The 24,481-nt window shown below is 43.7% G+C and overlaps 1 protein-coding gene across 2 annotated transcripts in view; it reads left to right on the top strand.

Moving 5' to 3' along the window:
• LOC147748681 (A.superbus venom factor 1-like) overlaps positions 1-24,481 on the top strand; it is a 1,130,076-nt gene that overhangs the window by 752,471 nt on the left and 353,124 nt on the right. The window contains exons 27-29 of one of the 2 annotated variants that reach the window (XM_086963555.1): positions 89-178; positions 10,257-10,407; positions 11,065-11,228. In XM_086963555.1, the coding sequence (XP_086819681.1) occupies positions 89-178; positions 10,257-10,407; positions 11,065-11,228 (405 nt within the window). Of the gene's footprint in view, positions 1-88; positions 185-10,256; positions 10,408-11,064; positions 11,229-24,481 lie in introns of both variants that reach the window. The other variant, XM_086963554.1, reaches the window with a different exon arrangement.

Genomic DNA, 24,481 nt, shown 5'->3' with positions numbered 1-24,481 from the left:
TTAGAATGTTTAGCAGTTTTAGCAATATCTTGCACCTCTGACTTTTAATAATATTAACAACTACTTTTTTTGTCCTTTTCTCGTAAAGGGTGGTACCAGTGAACATGAACCTGAAGCAACTCTCACCGCCTTTGTACTCATCGTCCTTGCAGAGAACAAAGACATCTGTGGAATTCAGGTGAATGTAAGCATTTTCCTTTACCATCAACAATGCCAAAATGATTCTTTCATTTGCTCATCTAAGAGGGAGTATCAATGTCCTCTTCTGTGCAGTATGTCAGTAAGGGCCACCCCAGGGGTGGCGTCCCCTCAGTCCACTGCTTTATGTCCAATAAGAGGATTAATCCAATTTAAATCATTTGATCAAGTTAGTTGCAAAAATTTAATGTATTATTCTTCATAAATTCTTTGTCGTAAATAAGATTTCATGTGGTTCCAAAAACATGCAACATCAATTGATGGAAAACAGTGAACTTCTGTTTATTTTTCCCAATGCATTTCGGACTCAACGGAGCCCTTCATCAGGGCAATTAAGCACCTACATGAATGAAGCAGGAAAGGAACTGGGTTACAGAGTGAATCTAGATGTAATCTATATTACATGTAAACATCAGTTTTACAATATCAACTAAGGGATCCTGTGCCAATAGTGACCCATTAGAAACCAGGATACACATGTAGAAAAGATAGCCAAAACTTCAACTGTGTAGTAGTAGCACACTGAAGCAGAATGAGTATGCAATTATTTCTATCTGAACACTCAAACTCAACTTTGTAGCAATTTTTAACCTGAAATTAAAAAAAGTCTGCTGCAACAAATAAAAGGTAATGTAGGAAGCTGGCTTTTTTTGTAGTGCATCAAAACAAGGTATACTATGTAGAAAGCCCAGATGACCCTTATTGACTTACAGGGATTACATTAATAACCTTGAATGCTCTCTTTTGTGGTAGTGTTGGTGAGCAGTTTAGGATTATCAAAGTATAGTGTTAAGCATTTATTACACACACAGTCAGTAAGCGAGACACGCACTCAATAAAAAATTGGTTCACTGACACAACATCAATGACATAAATATTGATGTGAAAAATATCGATGAAAAAATATAGACAACAAAAACATCGACTCCTATTCTTGTTTAAATCTTTTTTATTGTCATTTTTTTAAAGGTCTTTTTATTAAACATAAACAGGCTTCAGTTCAATACCCATATACAAGTGGCATTTAAGGAGAGATAGATGAGACAAGTTCACAGTTCTTAAAATGTATCCCGTCGGCAATCCCCACCATGAGAAACCCACATTCCCCCACCGCAAACCCAAGCATCCTGTCTCCCACATCAACACATATCAGTTCACAGGGCTTGCATCAAAGTTCTCTATATTCGGTCCATGCACTCCAGTCCAGATCCTTTCCCCTTTACAAGGGCAGCCCCGGCTCAGGTAGATAACCCACTCCGCCCCACAACACCAGTCCAGGTCTCTTTTCCAGGCTGTAACAGTAGGGTCTGTCTCTGCTTCCCCTGCTCGGGAAATGTTTCTCTTGGCTACCCCACCCGCAAGGGCCAGCCAAGTCTTGGCCCACTGCGGCCACGTGGTTTGACTCCAATTCTTAAACAGGTAAGTACAAAAATATTGAATAAAAAACATCAAAGTAAAAAGTATAGATGTAAAAAATATATATGTATAAAATAACGACTTTTATATAAATAAAAAATAAAAGAACATATAATAAATATATTAAAAATGTAATTTTATTTCAGCAAAATAAAACAAATTGTATATACATTTTAATAAAATATGACAAATAAACGTAAAAAACAGATAAACACACAAACATAATTATGTATATATATATTTACTTTAAAACAAGTAATAAACTATTACTTTTAATTTATGTTAAAAGACTAAATTATATAAAATGAAAAATATATATCAATGATTAAAAACACAATTCTATAACAAATTAAAACATTAAACTATTACAAAATATTTAAACTTAAATTTCACAGTACAGTAGGGAAAGTGTTGGATAGCGGAGAGGCAAAAATAACTATTTCCACTCCTGTGAGTGCAAAAGTAGGGTAAGTGTTGGATAGCGGAGTGATTAAATTTACTATTCCAGTGAGTGCAACAGTAGGGAAAGTGTTGGATAGCCGAGGGGTAAAAAATACAATTCCCACTCCAGTGAGTGCAACAATAGGGAATGTGTTGTATAGCAAAGGAGTAAAAATGACTATTCCAACTTCAGGGAGTGCAAAGTGTTGGATAGTGGAGGGGTGACATTTACTATTCACACTCCAGTGTGGAAAGTATTGGATAGTGAAGGGGTAAATATTACTATTCCCACCCCAGTGAGTGCAACAGTAGAGTAGAGTAAGTGTTGGATATTGGAGTAAATCAATGTACTATTCCAACTCTAGTGAGTACAACAGTAGGGAAAGTGTTAAGTTGCAAAGGGGTAAAAATTACTATTCCAACTCCAGTGAGTGCAACAGTAGGGAAAGTGTTGGATTCGGAAGAGGCAAAAACGACTATTCCCACTCCAATGAGTGAAACAGTAGGGAAAGTGTTGGCTAACGAAGAGGCACAAATTATTATTCACACTGCAACAGTTATTTTTTTTAGAAAAAATATTACAACAATAAATAAATAATATTTAGAAAATTTCAAACAAAATATATTAAATCTATAAAAAGAAAACATATAATACTAAATACATATAACAAATACCTACAGATATTATATACCATCAAGTAATAAATTCATTTAAAAAAAATATTTTAAACTAGAAAATACCTACAAGAAACATTAATTAATGCATAAATGTTATCAATTTATTTCCTACCCTATAACACCACACCAATAACAACACACTTCAACATTTTTAAATAAACGTACTTCCATAATTTACATAATTAATAATCAATTCAGAAAATATTATGAATAAAAAGAACCAAATAAACATTAATTAACTACACACACTTTAAGACTTTAATGTCCACATCCCATACCTTAATTAAACTATAAAAAAACACAATTAAATCTTTTTTTAAATTAAAAACTTTTTCTATTAATAACTAATTCTAAAGTAATTAAAATGTATTTAATACCCATCCATTACCCCTTTCAAGATAAATACAACACACAACAAAATTAACAATTACCCTAAAACAAATATCATATAATTAACATTAATTAACAACTGTATATTAAATATTTAAACACAAATTACTTCAGACCCTTTACCCATGTAAACACCACAACACACACCTACAATTAATTACTCAATTACCATAATAAATGTTTAATTAGTTAAATTAGTATCAACTTACAAATAATTATTAATAAAAAACTAAATAAACTACTTTACACCCTTTCCCCTATAAACTCCAAAACACACACCTAAAATGTATTACACAATTACCATCATTAATTACTTATTAATATTTATAATTAATTAACAACCAACTAATTATACATAAATTAAAAATAAATTCTTTCCCACCCTTTACACATATAAACACCAAAACACACACCTAAAATTAATTACACAATTACCCTAATTAATTACCAATTAATTAAATAAAAGTAACAACAAATTAATAATTAATCAATTAAAAAATAAATGACTTCCCACCCTTTGAACCTATAAAGACTACAACACACACCTCAAATTAAGTACACAATTACCATAATTACTAGTTAATTCATTACAATTAACCATAACTAATTATTAATTAATTATCAATACATTACTTTACACATTTAACACCATAACATATCAATTAAAGAAATATTAATAAATAAGAAATAATCAATTAAATGAATAGAATTAAATGACTTCCCACCCTATTCCCCTATGAACCCACAACCAGCTATGGAAATAAAAATGCAAAATTCAAATAAAAAACTCACTAACTACTAAAAATGTAACACATATATTAAAAATACAAACACTTCTTATACAAAAAAACATACATCACATACATTTAAAATATATGCTAAAATACATAACATTCATTTAAAAATCGATTTTCTTAACAACTATATTTTTGTAAATGATACTAAACAGTTTGATATTTTTTAAATCTGTTACTTATCTTAATTCAGTAAATGTTTTTTCATAACAAGCACAGTAAACACGATGTATTTTTATGCAGCAAATAAACAATGTAGATGTTGAACAAAAAAATTATTCAGTTGTTTTTTATTAGTTATCTTCTCATGGAAAAATGCATCAAGGAATGAGAGATAAAGCCCAGTAGCCAACGCGTTTTGTCCCCACAGTTCTTCTTTAGAGCTTTAAATTATACATGAGAGTCACCAGTTCCCTAATATGTGCTGGCATAAACAACATCCAAGCTTTGTCAATTCAAACAGAACAGGGATTGGAATACATTTGTTCCTCTAATATGTCACATTCATGGCGTCTGCTTCCAGATGACATCTGGGTTTTTTCTCTCATTCATTGATGTATTTTTCTATGAGAAGAAAATTATTAAAGAACAACTTAAGAAAGAAAATGTTTTGACATCTACATTATTCATTTGTTGCATACAACTGCACCATGTTTACTGTGGTTGTTAATGAAAAAACGTTTACTGTATTTCATTTGCATTTTTACACCATATATCCACTAATCTTGAGTGCTGAACCATTGTTTGTTATTTTGCTTTGGAAGTTATTCCATTTAGAGTAGAGCGGGGCTGTACTTCAAGGGTCGTTGCACTATTGAAAATATTTCATTTTCAACCCATAATATCATTGTTGGAAAGTGCGGTCTTCTATTGCCTCAACCCCTCTGTCTATTGTAATATTACTTACCTTAAGTCGATATTCTTGACCACCTTATTTTTGCTGTCGAAATTTCTGAGCCACGATATTTATGACTCGATATTTGTGAATCTCGATATTTTTTACTCAATATTCTGTCTGCACACCAAAAAAAATCCAACAACAATTTGAAAAATCACACTGATTTTATGTGAGTTTAGATACCAAGATCATTATAGCAGGGTTAGTACTTTTTTGAAATAGTAATTTTCCAAGAAATTGAAAAGGCTTTGTATTTGCAGAGTAACGCAATAATGTAATCCTATGAAGAAAAACATATACTGCATACGGTCAATTGTCAATGGCTTACAGGACTGTTTCTCTGGACCTAAGGTGAGTATGGGGCAAGACCCAAGTCAGCACCAACAGGTCACCTCACTCCAATCTGGGGCGTCCAGGTGCAGAGGTGATTTTAAGCACCAGGGGTCATGTTTAAGTTGATGGGAAGTGGTCCTAATTAAGAGGCTGCAAGCAGGGATGGGGGGGCTAGTCCTGGTGAACCTACAAGGGGGCTCAGGTCTCGAGGGTCTCTGGAACTCAGGGAAACCTTCAGTTCACTGGAACTCGGACTGGGGGTGCACATGTGCAGTGGTGCTTTGTCCGGAGGGGTCATGCTGCGGGAAGCTCATGTGGTTTTTGGTTTACTGCAGAAAGAGGCTGGAGCTAGAGACTGGGATATGAATCCAGCAAATCCAAAGGGGGGTTCAGCTCTAGAGGGTTTATTGGCCCTGCGGGCACCATTGGTTCAAGTGGCCTGTAGGTCTTGAGTGCAGTGGTGCTTTTCTTAGTTGCAGTGGTCAGGTGCTCAACCTCTGTATCGGTGTCCTGGTGAAAGGGGAACACACAGCAGCAGGGCCACTTTGTATGCTTGCCTTGTGGATCCTGATATTCTTTGATGGTAGCTCTGGCTTTGTGCTGGTGGTGTCCAGATTGGACCACCAACATGTCTTGGTTGCTGCATGTGCTCTGGTACCCATGGCTTTAGTGCTGGGCAGCTCCTGGTGGCACTGGCATCTCCATCTTGGGAGGGAGTCAGATCTGACTACCTGATACATGAAGACCTTCTCCTGCCATGCTGCTCCTTCGGTGGGCCTGATGGCTAGCAACACAGATTCTTTTTTTGTTCCTGCAAATACAGAGAAGCAGCCCCTCTGCTCCAAGGGAGATCTTGCTGGCAAGATGAAGTCTTGGGTCGGTCCTCAACAGCTTTGGGAGCTGACACAGCTTTTTTGATGAGCCGGGTCCAAGCAATTGTCGAGATCCAACAGCAAGGCAGGGTTCTGCCATAAGTGATGGGGTAGTCCTCAGTTCTCATGTTGTGTGCTCTTCATTGCCCTTCTTCAAGCATATGAATCAGAAGTCCTTGTGACAGGGGACCACCAAAATACTCACTTTAGGAGTATTAAAGGGTATTAGCCAATGGGCTACTTATCACTGGGATCACTATACCCCCTAGATGACCACTTCCCAGGATGCACCCTGTCCCAGAGTTCCTAAATACACTACACACAAGATGGTTTAATTCTTTCTTTTGTGCTCACTTTAGGCTGCTCACCCCAGAGGTGTGTCCAGACTGGCAGTGCAACACGCCTCCTAACTATCTAATTTCCCGCCTGTCCAGGTGCCAAATGGGCCTCTGGCAGGGGGTGGCATCCTCCAAGTCTCGAAGAAGCCAGGCTTGCATATCCAAGGCGACAGAGGTCATTAATGCCTCTGACCTTGACATACTAATCCACTAGCCTTCCCACTGGAGGAGGTGGTAAAACGTCCTGCGAGAGAAGGCATTGTTCCTGACCATTGTTTTCACCTGCAGGGGGTAAAAAAACCTCACTGTGGGAGCAGGCTGGAAGAGTCCTGTCAGAAAACACATTATTAGACCAGGTCTAATAATGTGTCTAAGGTAACCTCTGAGTGCATGTATTAATAAATCCGTACCTGGAATCACTGTAGGTTTATTAATAAGAGGTGTTTTATACCAAATACCATAGGTTTCCGTGAAGTCATTATGTAGCTGGATAACTAATTTTTACCGGTTCCCAGTACAATCCTTAAGATGGATTCCCTGTTTACTTGCAATATCTAGTTATAAAGCTAGGCATCACATGGGCACTTCTACTCTTGCAGATAGGTCTTCATATAAAATATAGTGCACCCTGCCTTAGGTCTCAAAAGCCTGCTATAAGGGTTAGTAACATGTATTAAAAGCAGTGACTGGCATTGCACACAGGAGTTTGTTGAGCCATGCCATGCCATGGCATGTTTCCACCCACGGTTTGCACCTTGTCACACAGCCTGCAATGGCAGTATGAGTGGAATTTGTGTGTGGGTCCCTTAGAGTGGCAAATGCAAAAAGAACAATTGATGGACAGAATGATTAACAATGTCAGACATTCACCCCAGTACAGAGATCTGGGCCTAAATCCATCATTTTGTTGCTGCCCATGCCATTCTAGTTCAAACCCAGCCATATGCAATTCAGTCTTGACCCTGCTCCCCATGGGAACAGTCCATTCCAAACTGCCAGGCCAGGTGCTCCTTGGACCAGAAAAAAGCATCCTGGGACCTGTTTCGGTGTAACACCCCTCATCCACCATGCTAGCTTGATTCCAGTGGCATGGAGAGAATGGGACCCACGTCTGGGCATACCGGTCCCATTTGAGGTGACAAATGCAAAAAGAACAATTGATGGACAGAATGCTGAATAATGTCAGGCATTCATCCCAGTACAGAGAACTGAGTCTAAAGCCATCGTTTATTTTCTCCCCATGTCATTCCAGTTTAATCCCAGTCATATGCAAATCAGTCTTGACCCTGTTCCCCATGGGGATAATCTAGTCCGAACTGCCAGGCAAGGTCCTCCCTGGACTGGAAAAAAAGCATCCTAGGGCCAGTTTCTGGGTAACACTCCTCATCAGCCATGCTAGTTTGACTCCATTGGCATGGAGAGCACGGGACCCAAGCCTGGTCATAACGTCCCACTCGGGTGATAAATGCAAAAAGAACAATTGATGGACATTGCATTTGTTCCTTTTGCTTTTGTCACCCTAATTAGGAAGGGTATGCCCAGATTTGGGTCCGGTGCTCACTGAGCCATTGGATTCAAGCTAGCCTGGCTGATGAGGCGTGATGTCCACAGCCACACTCATATCACCAATTTGATTCACCTTGTTGGTTTGCCCAGCTGAAAGCAACTTGACTTTCCACTTTTAAGTCCCAATGTGGAGGATTTCACCGAAGCAAATGCTGAGCAGCACCCCGTCGTCCTCGAGCCCTTGGTCAGATGCAGCGGGCAGCCTGTCTCACTGATAACAAGATTCTCCCAGAAAGACTTCTAAAGGCCCGATTTTGGTTTTCGTGGAGGGAGTATTCTTCATAAGCCTAGAGAAGGACTTTACATCTGGCAGGCCAAGACTACTTTGCCTGCCAAATATAAAAATGACCAAGAAACTGGCAGTCATTCATAAAGCACTGGCACGTACCGCCGTGACGGTGGTTCCTGTCAATGCATTTGCCTGTTTGGTGTATGGCTCCATCAGTAAGAAAGAGTCTTATGCTAATTAGCCTTCATGCAGTTCAAGCAGGTAGTGGGTACATCTCTAAAAGTTACTTTTCCTGAATATTTATCAAAAATCTAACTACACATTGAATTGGATTTTAATAACTTTCATTCATTCATTAAACTTTATTCAGTCATTACAACCATTTAAGTGCGAATGCTTGCAATACATCAATCCATCATTACACATTAAATAAACCATCATTAACCGATGCATATATGCTAAAAGGATATTAAACACAACTGATGGAGTAAAACATATTCTAAAAGAATAAAATCCATTATTATTATAAGAACATGTGTCACATATTTAAGAAATGGATCCGAAGATAATCAGATTTGGTCAATTTACAAATAGTAGCAATACATGGATATTATAAGCATAGTATAACTCTTTTATAGCAATTACAGAAAGCAGATTATAGTGTCATGCACGCAAACCTTCAGATTATCCACATTTTACCCAAATACTTTGCAACACCACATGTTACAAAAGGCCTACAGTCCGATTTAAGGATGCGGAGTGCTTCCTGATGGCAACGGGTTCCTAATGACCTGCAAACTGGGGATAGCCACTGAATTCTTGCATAGTTATAAAGTGGACAAGCAAAGAAAATGTGGCCAATTGTTTCAGCCTTTGCAGCACAGCCCGGACAATGTTGGGTAGTGGACGAGTGCTGGTGCAAAGTAGCTGTGAAGGAATTCACAGGAAGACAGCCTAATCAAAACAGAATGTTCAATTTTCTATCCTGCGGGATGGTAATAAGATACAGGCAGGCCTCAAAAGTGCTTTATATTTTGAATTCCATGAATTCCATTGTAAGGCGACCCAAACAAAAAGGAAGCCATTTTGTAACTTTCATGTGTGCTGCATGAAGCAGCACACATGAAAGTTACAAAATGGCATTTTTTTAAACGGTTTGTTCATGTACATGAAGGGACATCTTCCTGTATATGAACAAACCATGGCATTTTGCTTTTTCCTGTTGTATTGCACAAGGCAGCATACTTGAAAAAGCAAAAACAAGGAGAAATAATGCATTTCTCCTCGTTTCGCCAATTTAAGACCAGGATTTTCCTAGTCTTCATTTTGTCACTCCCTCCTATGTACGCCACCCATGTACATAGGGGGCAGCGTCAAATACAATGGGTGTTGCGGTGGAACGCCCACCACAACACTCACTGCATGCCCCTTTCACGCTAACCATAGCGTGAAAGGGTGCCTTATGTACAAGGCAGCGTTATGCCACGTTAAGTGGATTGACGCTGCCTTGTATATAAGGCAAGGCCACCATCGCCACCACAAGGTCCATAAAGGTGACGTTATGGTGGCGATAGGGGGTTGTACATATGCCCCCTGGGGTGCTGTTTATCCTGGGATAGGACATACAGCACCATGATTATTTTTTGGGTTTGGAATGCGCCTCATTTTAATAAATATTTTTATGTTTGATCCAAATACATTGCCATTGGCACAACCAGGATCTGGACTTTAAATATAGGAACCTCAATGAAGTATTCTTGTTGTATCAATAATTATTGTTAGTGTATTTTTTCTATGTTTAATCTTGTTTTTTATAAGTGTAAATTGCATCAGGATAAACACTCAGGTGGGACCTACTATTGTGGTGTGTTACATTAAGGAGATGCAAAATAATTAAAATGAAAACATCAAATCAAATTAAAGCTGGCAAATGATGGTGGTTAAGGTGGCCTTGCAAAATACACAAAGCCAGCAAACACTAGCTATTTTATTTGCTTTTTCTTTATCTATTTGATCACATTGATGCTTTTCTGTTGGGACCAATGCTCTAATGCTGACTGCATTTACATTGCTGCTTCATCTTTCCATCTGTTTATCTATTAGAGTTTGGACAAAAGTATTCAGAAAGCTTCTGATTACTTGTTGAAGAAGTACCCAACCCTTACCACCCCCTATGCTGTAGCTATAACTGCCTATGCGTTGGCAATGGTCAACAAACTTCCTGATGTCAAAAAACTCATGGATATGTCAACAGGTAAGTAGCCGCGGCTTGCTGCACTAACTGAGGATATGAAATGAGAGGAGAAAATAGGTAAGAGTAAGAGAGTGGGCTTGATACCAATTTAGTGAAAGAGAGAGCTGAAGAGCAAGGGATATAAGCAACAATGATGGTGAGAAACTTAAACAAAAGATCAAGAATCATTTTCAAGAGCAGTTGAGCAAGAGTGCTAGAGAAGGTGAATGAGCAGCCAAGAGAGGAGTAAATAATGGAATTGACTGTTGAGCGACCATGATAAAGACATCTTAGGTGAAGGTCTCTAGATGTGAGGGCCCCATTTTCTCTAGTAAGAGGACAGTTGATGCACTGAACTCTGTAAACAATTAGTGATGCCCAACCTACATCCCATTCCTATCCTTAAATATTTGTAAGCTTCATATGGAAATCAGTCATTACAGTATTCTAACCGGCTGCAGCCTATGAAGCTTTTGGAAAAGGCTCAGTGATAATGGTTATGTCCATGTTTCGAATTTATACCTGTAATCTGGGTCCAACTACAGAATCGTAAAGTCTTGCCATCTCTCCATGACTGAGCAAATGGGATGAGAGCAGAACAAAATCAAAGGAGGCTGACTTTCTCTGAGCCACACACAATCAAGAACTTACTAATCACCTTTTCATGATTGTTTGCAGGGGGAACCCATTGGAATGTTCCTGCAGATAAGCTGTTCACCATTGAAGCCTCTTCGTATGCTCTCCTTGCCCTTATACGTATAAAGAGATTTGAGAAGACCAGTGGGATCTTGCAGTGGCTGAATGAGCAGAGGTTCTACGGTGCTGCTATGGAAGCTACCCAGGTGAGGTTCCCACATCCGACAGGGCCTGCTATTATTCTTAGCCACCAGACTCACATTCTCAACCAAAATGATTGCAAGTTCTGCCACCTCTTGTAACTTTTGTCAATCCAATAACAGTCCTAGAGTCAAAACTACACCCCGGGGTTTAGCGCAATAGAGCCAACAAGCCACCAAAAAAGGTATTAAAATACATGTTTTCATAATACCATATAGGCTATATATCTGTGGTATGACATTAACTATGGGGTTACGGTGAGTGCATTATAACCTTCTTGTGCAATGGCCTGTATCTTAAGAGAAGCAAGTTGTAGTACAAGTTAATAAAGTAATGCATATGCAGTTTTCTTCGCTACACTTGTGAGTAAATTACACATGCAAATTTGCCTTTACACTTATGAATACTCAAAAGTATAGAATTAAATGTCTCCACCCCCTGAAACAGGCGGTGCAACCAATCTTACAATTGTAAGTTACTACTGCCAAAAAGGAGGAGGAGTAAGTCCAGCATCACACATGGCCAACCACAGATAGTATGACACCTTCACAATAGTGAAGAAAGGAGGTATGGACTTAAAATAGAATCCCTTGGGAAATAATATTTTGCAGCAAGAATCCTTGGATTCACATGCTGTCCATTCTATTCCTCCATCTAGTGACTGGGTCTGGAATCATGAATCTTCTATATTTTATTTGTTTTTTCCTACTGGGAATCATCTACAACCATTTGGTGGTAAGTCCATTCTCTGTGTGATGTCAAAGGTTTGCCCTGAAATTTCCTGTGTGTGGTTGCCATCTTCAAATTCTTTTTTCAGCCATTGGGTCTGGAAGCACAACAGAGGAGCTGAGAACACTGATGAATTTCCACTGAAAACATCAAAGATCACTAGAGACCATGAAAGGTTGAGTAGCAGAGGAAGGGAGCCTTCTCAGCTCTAACAGGGGATCCCACCGGTGAACACCAGGTGGCCCGAGAATGCAGAGGAGAGAGGCATCAAGGGGATTTGGAAAACGCCCTTTTTAAATTCTCCCCCTACTGCCACCACAAGTTCACACAGAGAGATCTCCCTGAAGACTGCAACTAGTGCCTCCCGAAGGACCACAGTGCAAAAGACTGCAATCTGACCAGAATTTGTCCTGAAGATGTTGAAGGTTATACTTAAACAGCACCTGGCACAAGATGCTATAGCCGACACAAAGAGGGCACATAAGTTTCTAAAGGACTTTGTCCTCTCCAGTGACAAAGAAGAGGAAAACATCAAGAAAGTTGAGCTGGCAGATGGAGGAGAGGAAAATGCAGAAGAAAGCCTCATCAACATTTAGAAGTTAGAGGCTGCGACCAGAGCAGCCAAATGTGTAGAAAGAAATAAGCGTAAAAGGTAACAAAGCCCCCAAAATGCATGGGCTCTGGGTTCCATAAAGTCTACCTCGACATTGAAATACTTGATGGTCGAAAGACTGCAAAAACAACAGGATTCACACAGTTTCCGACCCTAGGACACCTATGGGGTCCCCCTTTCAATCAACCATTGATGCAAAGGAATTGAAGACCCTGAAAAGGATGGCACTACTAATGGTCAAAGCTAAACAACAGGTGCTCGAGGTTGTGTAAAGGAAACATTGGCTTAAAGTCTAAATGTTGGCACCCCTACAAAGAAAGGAGTTTGATGACTTGAAGTAGAGAGAAATAGATTCCGATCAACTGGACCTCAAGGCACCTTCAACACCAGAGCCATATAAAGGGGATCATGAGAATTCTTCAATTACGAAGAAGAGATGTGGGAGGATCTTGATGCCAAATTCCCCAAGAAAGGCATCTATACCTCGGAGCTCTCACCACTGGATGAGCTGTCCAGCTCCAATGGCTTTCAAGAAAGCCACAGACAATAATGGGATACAACTAGAGAAGTAGATGGAGGATTGATGTTTCCTCATCAAAACACTCCTGTCAACACAAAAGGCAAATCTGTACCTGCCCATTGCTACACAGCATCTTGGACCAGGGTAAGGTGGAAGTTTGGAAGACTGATACAGCAAGGACTGTGACTCTCCAGTTGGAGAAGAAATCTAAGCATTTCACACAGGAACCTCAATACATCAAGGAAAATGTACCAGAGAATTCCATAATCATGGTAAAATCCAGGGAAAGGGCCAATACACCAACATCGACCAAGCCACCACCAAGTAAGGAGAGCAAGAGGATGGGCATTGAGGGCTGGAAGATGGAAAGAGAGGCAGCAACACAATGGAGAATTGCCAACTTCATGCCCTCATCAAACACTATTGCCACGTGTTGTGGGATGAGATGGAGGGTCTCCTGTAACCTCTTCCTGAGGAATCCAAGAAGAGATTAAAGACTGTCATCCAGGAGGCCAGGAACATCACCATCTCCTACCTCAAGTCAACACTTGATGCAGCAAACACAGCAAGCAGGTAAATGTGCACAGGCACAATCCTCAAGAAACATGCCTGTCGAAGGATGTCAGGATTCAAGACAAAATAGTTGGCATCAGTGATCAGCATGCCCTTCATCGAAGAAGCCCTCTCAGATCGGCTGTGGATGGGGCACTACAGCAAATTAAAAAAAAGAGACAATGAGACTGTTAAGCCAATAGGTGGGTGTAGTTTAGGAGATCCTTCAAGAAAGGAGGCATGCCCACCAGGACACCAGCTGGCAGGAGAAGTTTTCAACCAGGCTTAGAACAGCAACAACAGGGATTTTGCCAGCAGGCGGTGCATCAGCCCGTGCACCAGCAGTGGCAGGACCCAGCAAGACAGCCTTTTTCAGAGAGCTGCGAGGGAGAGGCCGCCTGCAGGAAAAGGGGGCCAAGCAAGCAAGTAACTCCTTTGATCCACTACCCCACCAGAGAACACCAGTAGAGGGAAGGATAGGAGTATTCCTCTAAGAGTGAAGCTCAATCACCTCAGACAATTCGATACTAAACATAGTAAAACATGGTTACTGCAGAGAACTCAGCAAGAAACCACTTGCCCCCACCACCCTAAAAGCAGATTATAAAGGGAATTAGAGGTCATACAGTTATGATAGGAAGTCAAAAAGTTTATTAAAAGCTAGCCATAAAAACAATCCAACAGCGGGAGGCCGGAAGAGGCATGTATTCAGCATACTTCCTAGTTCCAAAGCAGGACCTCATGCTGGAACCAATACTGTATCTAGGATATCTAAACAATGTCATAGGAAAGAAAACAGTACACGATTACAGTATTACAAGGAGTGATCCCACTTTTAAGAAAGGGAACTACAAGGCCACTATTCACCTGAAGGATACCTACCTACAAACACCAATAAACAAAAGCCACAGATAGTGCCTCAGCTTTGTCATAGACAATGTATACCACCAATTCATAAAGCTACCCTTTGGCATTAAATCAGCACTAAGGGTGTTCCCAAAATGCCTTGTGGCTACACACTCGAATAGCCAAGGCATACACGACCACCCATAACCTAGACGACTGGCTTTGAGACTGGGTTTGAGACAGAAGTTCCAGCTGAACATATAAACACTCATCTCCACACTGACAGGATTCAACATAAACCACTAGAAAGTATCTCTGCACCCAGATCAGAAGTTATTCCTAGGAATGACACTGAACTCAAACACTGCACATGTCATCCCAGTACCCAAAAGAGCAAAGGAGATAACAGAGAAAGCTTACCGTTTCCAGAATGGTCAGTCTCGGACAGTGAGGACAGTAATGAAACTAATGGGTAAGAAGGCATCTTGAATCTCACTCATATTGCAGGCAAGACTATGCAGATTGACTAGTAGGCTAATTTGTGTCTGTTGTTTGCGGTACTCTGCACTGGCATACAGAAATGCTTCTGCAACAAAGAGCAAATGCCACATCTAGCTGGGAGGATCTAGTGGTTGTCACTGCAAAGGTTCAGAAAGAAGCAAAAGAAGGAATGTAACATCAACCTAAAGGTCAGGAGTCTGTGGAGCCTGGTGGAAACAGTAAAACACATAAACCTCCTGGATCTCAGGACAATCTTCCTAGCACTGAAGGTCTTCCAGACACACATAAAGGGACAGACAGTGCTGATCCAGATGGATAACTCAAAAACAATGTTCTACCTCAACAAACAAGAAGGGACAAAGTTCTAACTACCCAAATTAGTACAAGAGTTATAGAAATAGATTGCACCTAAATAAAACTCGGAAGAAGACAATCAAACAATGTCATGAATGAGAGCTAAATCCAGAGGTGCTTGTTCGCATTTTCAGGAGATGGGACACACCAAGCATAGACCTGGTCGCGAGCCAAGAAAACACAAAATGCCAAGACTTCAAGCCCTGATTAGGGGTGGGTGACAAGTTCTGCTCCGTCTGCGGTGTTGTGGAGTTTTTCACTGCTTCACATGGCTTCCGAAAAACTCTGTGAAGCAGTGCGTAGTGGACCCAGGGGTGGCAACATTGGCCCTCTGCTCAATACACGTGTACTCAAGTGGATAACATTTTTCAACTCCATCAATAATGGGCTTAACGAAATGGACAGTAGTTTCGCTCAATTGGCAGTACAATGAATATTTATATGACCTCTCCAGAATCACACACACTCTTTTTCCTCTACTCTGCTCCTCCAACTCTAGACTGTCTTTACCACCCTGCGCGGTAGGTACACGTCTTTTCTTTCCCTAAGTAAAGATTTATAAACCATGTACTTTGTTCATTCACTATCGTTCATAGCACCCTGTGTGGTAGCTACACGGTACCTTAAGTCAATGCGGTTAGCCTCCTGTAATAACGCTTTCAACACCCTACGTGGTAGTTACGCGCTTATAAGGCACTATATCAGCAAAGGTCCCTGTTTTTACCCCTCACTCTTAAGAATATGCGGGGCCAACGCATGGTAACAAGGACAACTACCATTCGTGCACCATCACTATACAGTAACAATAAGGTTAACAGACCGGTATGATGTGGACAACTGTGTGTCACCTACCGTTTATAGTACTCTGTGTGGTAGCTACACGGTAACTCTGACAATGCTAAGGAGGTGGGTAATATCACTGGCCTTTTGTAAATACGCTTCTCACACTCCACACGGTAGTTACGCGTTGGTAATGCATTTATCCTAACTTTGAGTGTTAACAACGTCAACATAATCCATTTCTGCACCAGTCGTCCTTTACATTATGTGGTGACTGCACAGCACCCATCATGCGGTGATTGTTTGATCGGCTTGATGATATGGTTGCCTTAGCAACCATCACGCCAGTCTTTTCTCCCTTTCTGACGTTTTCAGGCAAGACACGTGACCGCTTAGTCCGGAAGTTATTTTCGGCTCCAGCACCAGTCGCTCTCTACAGCAGTAGACCTCTGGCAGTTTGGAGCGGCGAGAGAGGAGCCCATGCTCAGGTAACCGTTTGGCCCGCCTGTCCCCCCTTTTGAACAGTCACCCAGGTGGCTCCTTTCCTCTAATCTTACCCTTGCCCCCCTTTCTCTTCACAGCCCAAGCGGTGTGACTGACCGTGTCCATTCCTAGCCTGCCATTTCTCATGACAGGTAATTGATCAGTCTGTATAGCTGGTTGTGATACTACCTTATCGTATTGGTACCCCTGTGTATAGATAAGCCTCTTGTATTTATTTTTAGACAAGGCCCGATCTCCCTGATTTTCACAGCGTTAGAGGCATCTCAGCGCCTGCGCATCGCGCACATGTGAGTCGTCTTTGTCTGTGTATGAGACTGGTTGTAAATATATTTGCCTTCGCTAAAATAGAGAATGGTTTTTCGCCTATGTCAACTACATGGGCACATCAATAAGCTTCTAGATATACCCTCTTGTGCGTTCATGATCCCAGTTGGGACACATTCATTGATGGCTCCATTATTGTTCCTTCTAGGATTTCTGCCCAGCACTCCCCTTCGTCCTGAAGAAGACCCGCTCTGTAAGGGATAGCAACCCTACCACCCCAGGGTCAAAACGTAGACCATCATTCCACCGCCACCTGACGCAAGTGTGATTCGCAACACTGGTTATAAACGGGATGGCAATGAAAATAAGAAATATGATGTATTCTTGCATGGTTCCCCTGTGAAGCCACTATTTATTGTGTTTTGCACAAAAAGATTATATACTTGACCTGTCACATCTCCAAATTGCACTAATCCCAATCACTTCACCCCCACCCCCTTCACTCCTTTGTGGGCACCCATTTTTGTAAAGTATGTAATGAAAATGCACATTAAGATGCCTTGAACACGATGGGAATAAATAACATTGTGTTCCTAAATAAGTGAAATTGATTGCTTTTGTATAATTTTTCTAATTTGTCCTCATGTTCTGGGACCCCTCTTTTCTATAACACGCAAATAGTGACTCCTTGGGTTGACCCTTTTTTTGTAACAGCTCGCATTGAGGAAGCTGCAGCTCGAGTAGAACAGCTACTCGAGCAGCAGAAAGAATCAGCACCCTTCAGCGCTGCATGTGGCGCTTTTCTTGCAGATTTTACAGTGTGGGACAAACTCCTAGTGCTAAAAATCAGCACAAGCACCGTGACTTACCACTCTCCACCACATGAACGCAGACCTCCATGGATGTGGCAGAGTTTTTTCAGAACTTCACGGAGTTCCGCATAGCAAAATTCCATGAACTCTGCCCAGGCCTGGTGCAGATACCCACACCACCAGCCCAAGGGGACTGCCCTGTTGTTAACTACTCAGGGTATTTGCATATGCTTTTCCACTGATTACCCTGATCAATAGTGCTAGACAAAGTCAAACAGATGGCACTCATCGCCCTGCAATGGCCCAGACAGACCTGTACTCCTACCTACTAGAGACATCCACAGAACCTAACATACCTATGATGCCATAACAAGACTTGCTAACAATGCAAGAATAGGATGATATGCCACCCAGAACCTACAACGTTCAACCTAGCTGCTTGGCTCCTGAGTACCTAGAGTTTGGACACCTCAGGCTTCCCCCAAGGACAATGGAAATCCTGAAGGAGGTGAGAAAACTGAGTACACAAAAGTGCTACATGGCTAAGGAGTCAGGTACATAAACTGGTGGAGAGAATAGAGATAATGACAGAGGACAGTATGGTGCTAACTTACCTCACCCACATTCTAGACAGCAGCTTGACCTATGCATCACTAAGGGCTCCCCAGAAGACTTGGAGGGACCAGTGTCTTCACCCTACCAGGGGTGAAGAAATTTGTAGAAGGATTAAAAAAACATAGGTCCACCAAGAGGAACACCAATGTGGAGCGTAGACATTGTATTCACACAGCTAATGACAAAATCCTTTGAACTTATGCACAAAGCAGAACTAAAGTTCCTAACTCTAAAAATAGCCTCACTAATAGCAGACTAATTATATTCCAGGCGCTCACCAGCCTGGATCCCTACCTACACACTACAAATCCACAAGGCCACAATAAACCCTTTGGGGCAGATCTACAAGAAAGTGCCGCAGCGTGGCACCGCAAGCCCTTTGGCTGCGCCACGCTGCGACACTTTCAGAGCACAGGAATGCGACATATTTACAAGAATATGTTGCATTCCTGTGCTCTCCCATTTGCTGGAGCACAAACATCTACCAAGCGCCGATGCAGGCACCCTTGCACCATGGTGCAAGGATGCCTGCGCATTGAGGGGATTGTTTTTGTGCAGGAAGAAGCACCTTTCTGCACAAAAACAATCATTAAAGGCGTTTTCCTCTTTCAATGCGTGCTGTAGAATGCAGCACGCATTGAAAGAGGAAAAAACCCGGAGACATGAGAACATTTTTCCTCATTGCGCCTCCTTACACCACCTCTAGGGTGGCGTAGCATTCAGACACATCTCCAGATTTATGATTTCTCGTAAATCTGGAGATGTGTCTTGTTCCATGGGTGTTGCATGGGAACACCCACAGCAACACCCATGGAACGTCCCTTCAACGCAAAGTGCTGCATGTGAAGGGGCCGTATTTACAAGGAGAGGAAAAGTCACTGCAGGGTGGCTTTTCCTGTCCTTGTAAATATGGAGGAGCCCCCTACGCCACCAGTACGTCACGAAAAGTGATGTACTGGTGGCGCAGGGGGCTTGTAAATATGCCTCTCAATTTCTACCTCATTTAGTGTCACAGTTCTGCATCAGCCAGAGCATCCAGCTGCTGACCTTCTTCCAGGAAACAAAGATTCAGGCCAAATGAGCGCTGCACACCTTGGACATGGGGAGAGCACTCATGTAACACCTGCAAAAGAACATACCCTAAATAAGGGGAACCAAGTCTTTGACACTTTTGCAAGAGCAACCAAGGGCACACAAGTAACAAAGAGAACCCTCATACAAAGGATTGTAAAGACAATCCAAACCCTACACATAGGCAGGGAAATCTATGCAAACGAGGCCCAGGGCACATTCCACAAGGAAGAAGCTTCAACCTTGGCCCTCCCAGCAAACATGCGCATCTAGGTCATTGCGCGGCTGTAATGTGGTCATCCCCATACACCTTAACAAAAAACATTTGTGTGGACATCCAGATAAACAAGAAAGCACAAGTTGGACAGAGAGTACTACAACACCTGTTTGCAAACTCAACCATATTTCAACCCAACTTACCCAAGGAGGCAACTAAATCTTCAAAATCAATTCACAGCACGTAATTACAGAAAAGGATTTGTGCTGCAAAATGAAATGGTTACTCGCCAATAGGAGTAGTTTTGCAGCTTGAAGAGTTTTCTGGATTCACCTGCGACCCACCTGCCTTCCGGGATATGTTTGGGGACAAACGGGCAAGGTGCACAGCACATAAAGATAATGGAAGTTTCCAACATCTACTGAAGTCACAAAAGAGGAAAAAATAATCTGAAGATTAAGATAATGCATTTGAACTTCTGGGGCGTGCATCTGATGTCACAGAGAGGATGAACTTATCTCCAAATGGTGGCCGATGATACCCATGAAGAAAAAAGAGAGCAAACACGATTTTGCACCCACCACTAGATGGCAGAATAGATCCACAGCATGCAAAAACTCTTGAAGCTCCTAACTATTCCTACTGGTAAGTAACTTTTTTGTTCAATTTAATTAGTTTATTTCTAAGGGGTGCAATAACAGACAGCTACTGCAGTGCTGGATGACACAGAGTGAACTTACCCACAGACTCTATTTTGCCAAGGGAGATCTGCCTTGGCTAACACATATAATGCAGATGGGACTTCATGCCTGGAAGATGTACAATACTAGGTGGGAGACATACCTACCATTCACACATGATCAACCATTACGGGAAATTCCCATGTTACATAACATAGATTGGGAACTCAATATGTCTCGTTGGAAAGAGGGGTATGTCTGGAAGAAGACAACCTTTATATCAGAAAGAAACAGGTTAGTATTAGATTCCGTACCTTAGAATATCCCCAGGCATCAGTCTGGATCCGGAAATATTTGTGTAGCAGTACCCCTGCGCGTCGGTAGACGTCGTCTGGGGCTCCGCATCCATCGTCGGAGTTGTTGGCGCCGGGATGACGTCGCCGGAGTACTTAGACGCCGCCCTCGTGTGCTGACGTCAGTTCTTTTTTCCGCGCCAGCAAGCGCAGATCCGGAAAAAGTGGTACCCTTTAGTAATTTTTTGACTAAACTTTTTCAATCCTTTTTTCAATCGAGCGACTCCATCGGTGCTGGTAGGGATGCCCGGGTTAAAACCCTGTGCCGACTGCAACTGACTGATGTCGGTTACCGACCCCCATCGCCGGTGCCTGTATTGCTTAGGGGCCGACCACGATGACAAGTCGTGCCCCGACTGCCGGTCCTTGACGTCAAAAGCTAGGCAGGAGCGGTCCTCAAGATCCGGCAGTCGGCCCGTGCCGCTCAAGGTCCCGGTCAGGAAGGAGGTCAAGGGACCGGTTGCGGGGCCGGAGTCATCACAACCACTCGTGGGGCTCCAAGTCCTCAGGTAAGAGGCACAAGGAATTGAAGAGGCAACATCGCTCTTCTGACTCCCCCCAACGCTCGCGCAACGCAGCCGGGAGTTCGGGCGACACCGCCCACACGGCTCCACCGGAGCCGCAGATGTCGCGGCCTGCTCCATACCTGCCGGTCCCTGAGCAGGACGTGACGCCGGAGGAGATCGATGCCTTCCTCATGGCCATGAGGTCGCTCGCTCCTCTTTCGGGGTCTGCTGTGCCTTCGGGCCCGCAGTCCCAACTGGAAGTCCAAGCGGGCCGGGTGCTTCGGCCCCGGCGCCGTCGGGTGCTTCGCCCCGGTGCCGTCGGCGACTTTGGTCCCGGCGCCGCAGGGCCCCACTGGATCCGGTTCCGGATCCAGGTCGCCACTGGTTGACCTTACGACCCTGCCGGCGTCGACCCAGAGGGTGTCGCCCCCGGTGCCGTCCTCACACGGTGCCGTCCCTGGTCCTTCTCTCGATCCGGATCCGTAGTCGGACCGGCGTCGCTCGACACCGCATTCGACGCCGGCTGAAGAGCAATTCTTCTTTAATCCGGCTTCATCCTTTACCCCTGCATTCCAGGAGATGGAGGATGAGGGAGACTGGGACGGGTCTGAGGACCCTCTGGCACGGGAGTGTCAGTCATTCCAGGACTGGACAGAGGAGCTAGGGGTAGCCAGTGGCCTGGATACCTCCCCAGACATTGGTTTTGTCTCCCCTCCTACCGTGGCTACGGAGGAGGGGGCTGCTTATAGTGTGATGCTGATGGGGGCAGCCAAGGCCTTGGCTCTTGAGCTCCGCGTCGCAACGGTGAGGTCTAACATGATCACGGAGGTCCTTAAACCGCAGGTAAGCTCTCCAGAGCCTCTGCTGCCATTTAATGAAGCTCTCACGGACGTCCTGTTGGGCACCTGGTCCAGGCCCGCTGCAGGTCCCCCTGTAGATAGGAACGTTACCACGCGCCACCACCTTGCTCCGGGCGACCCTAGTTTCCTGTCCACCCACCCCACCCCGAGAGCCTGGTTATCCAGGCCTCCACTTCCCAGTCCGCATTCCGGACTGCACCTCCAGATCGGGAATCCAAAAGGTATGAACAATTCGGCAAGAAGATGTTCTCCTCTCTAAGTTTGGGGTTGCGGTCAGTCAACACTGCGTGCCTTTTGGGCCGTTACACCCACTCCCTGTTCTTTAATCCAGCTCCATCCTTTACCCCTGCATTCCAGGAGATGGAGGACAAGGGAGACTGGAACGGGTCTGAGGACCTTCTGGCACGGGAGTGTCAGTCATTCCAGGACTGGACAGAGGAGCTAGGGGAAGCCAGTGGCCTGGATACCTCCCCAGACATTGGTTTTGTCTACCCTCCTACCGTGGCTACGGAGGAGAGGGCTGCTTATAGTGTGGTGCTGACGAGGGCAGCCAAGGCCTTGGCTCTTGAGCTCCGCGTCGCAACGGTGAGGTCTAACATCCTCACAGAGGTCCTTAAACCGCAGGTAAGCTCTCCAGAGCCTCTGCTGCAGTTTAATGAGGCTCTCACGGACGTCCTGTTGGGCACCTGGTCCAGGTCCGCTGCAGGTCCCCCTGTAGATAGGAACGTCACCAGGCACAACCGCCCTGCTCCGGGCGACCCTAGTTTCCTGTCCACCCACCCCACCCCCGAGAGCCTAGTTATCCAGGCCTCCACTTCCCAGTTCGCATTCCGGACTGCACCTCCAGATCGGGAATCCAAAAGGTATGAACAATTCGGCAAGAAGATGTTCTCCTCTCTAAGTTTGCCTTTTGGGCCGTTACACCCACTCCCTGTGGGATACGGTTGCAGCCGTGCTGCCGGAGTGCCCAGAGGGGGCAAAGCTCTCTCAAGCCCTCGTGGAAGGACGAGACGCAGCACGGTACTCCATTAGATGTGGGCTGGATACCACAGACTTGCTAGGACAAGCGATTTCCACATCTGTGGCGGTTCGCGGCCACGCCTGGCTGAGGTCCGACAACTTTTCAGCCGATGTCCAGAACACCCTCATGGACATGACATTCGGTGGCAAGGCAGATAGTGTGCTTGAACGCTTCAAGGAATTCTGGGCTATGGCCAAGTCTTTGGGCCTGTCGGCCCGCGTCAGCAAACTTCTGCCTTTCGCTCCTTTCCTGGCCAAGGAAGGGGCGCCTCCACACGTCCTGCCAGCCACGGGCCATAGACTAACATCCAGTGCGTGGGCGGACGTGTTAACCGCCGTGGCGGTAACAGGGGACAACGGCGAGGCCAGTCCACATCCACCCCCGCAGCATCCACCTTGAAACCCTCCTAGTCCGAGCTTTCAGGCCCATTTGACACCAGTGGGGGGCAGGGTTCGCCATCACCTCCTCCACTGGCGCTCCATCACTTCTGACATGTGGGTACTGCAAATCGTCCGAAGAGGCTACTCCCTCCCCTTCGAGGTGACCCCTCCAGTAATTCCACCGCAGTACCACTGCATGTCGGGGGATCACTTGAAGCTTCTGCAAGAGGAAGTTATGGCCCTCTTGGCCAAGGGGGCCATCAAGTGCGTTCCTGGGCCAGAAGTAGGGTGTGGTTGTTACTCCCACTACTTTCTGGTTCCCAAGAAGGGCAAAGGGGGCCTTCGCCCTATCTTGGACCTGCGGAACGTCAACGGCTTCCTCCGGAAGGAGAAGTTCAAGATGCTAACTCTGGCTCAGGTCTTAGCTGCCCTGGACCCGGGAGACTGGATGGTAGCGTTGGACTTGTAGGACGCATATTTTCACCCCTCCCCCCCCGTCCTGCCGGCCCACCGGCGTTACCTGCGGTTCACGGTAGGCCACGAGCACTTTCAGTTTACCCTGCTCCCCTTCGGCCTTACCAGCGCCCCTCTGCTGTTCACAAAAGTGATGTTTCAAAAGACAGTGGTCCCAAACATTAGCAAAAATATATGAAGTCGGAATGAATATAGACCAAAAATTGAAATCTATATTTTTACTGTCCAGCCGGACAGGATTTAATAGTATAAATATTTATATATATGCGACAAAAGAGATGGGAAACAATTGCCAAGCGGGACACAGCCTGTGTCCTACTATCACATATGACATACATATAAGGCAAACAGAAAAAGAACAAGGCAGTCTGTAAATGCTTAAATTTTGACAGACGATGGTAAAAATACACTTTACGTGATCTTATCAATACAATGTAAAAAATCATCAAGTGTAAAATGTCGACGACGTTTCGATCCCTGTTAGTATGGGATCATCATCAGGACTAATAATTATATGCCTTAGTGTCAAGAAAAATGGCAAGGTCGTCTACTTATTAAAAACACCTTTGCAAGGACCGATGAATGTATCAATAGGGAAACAGGTCC

This window comes from Lissotriton vulgaris, chromosome 1_1, assembly GCF_964263255.1.
Source record: "Lissotriton vulgaris chromosome 1_1, aLisVul1.2, whole genome shotgun sequence".
Taxonomy (NCBI): domain Eukaryota; kingdom Metazoa; phylum Chordata; class Amphibia; order Caudata; family Salamandridae; genus Lissotriton; species Lissotriton vulgaris.
Note: the sequence above shows the minus strand (reverse complement) of the source record. Positions and strands in the feature narration are given on the sequence as shown.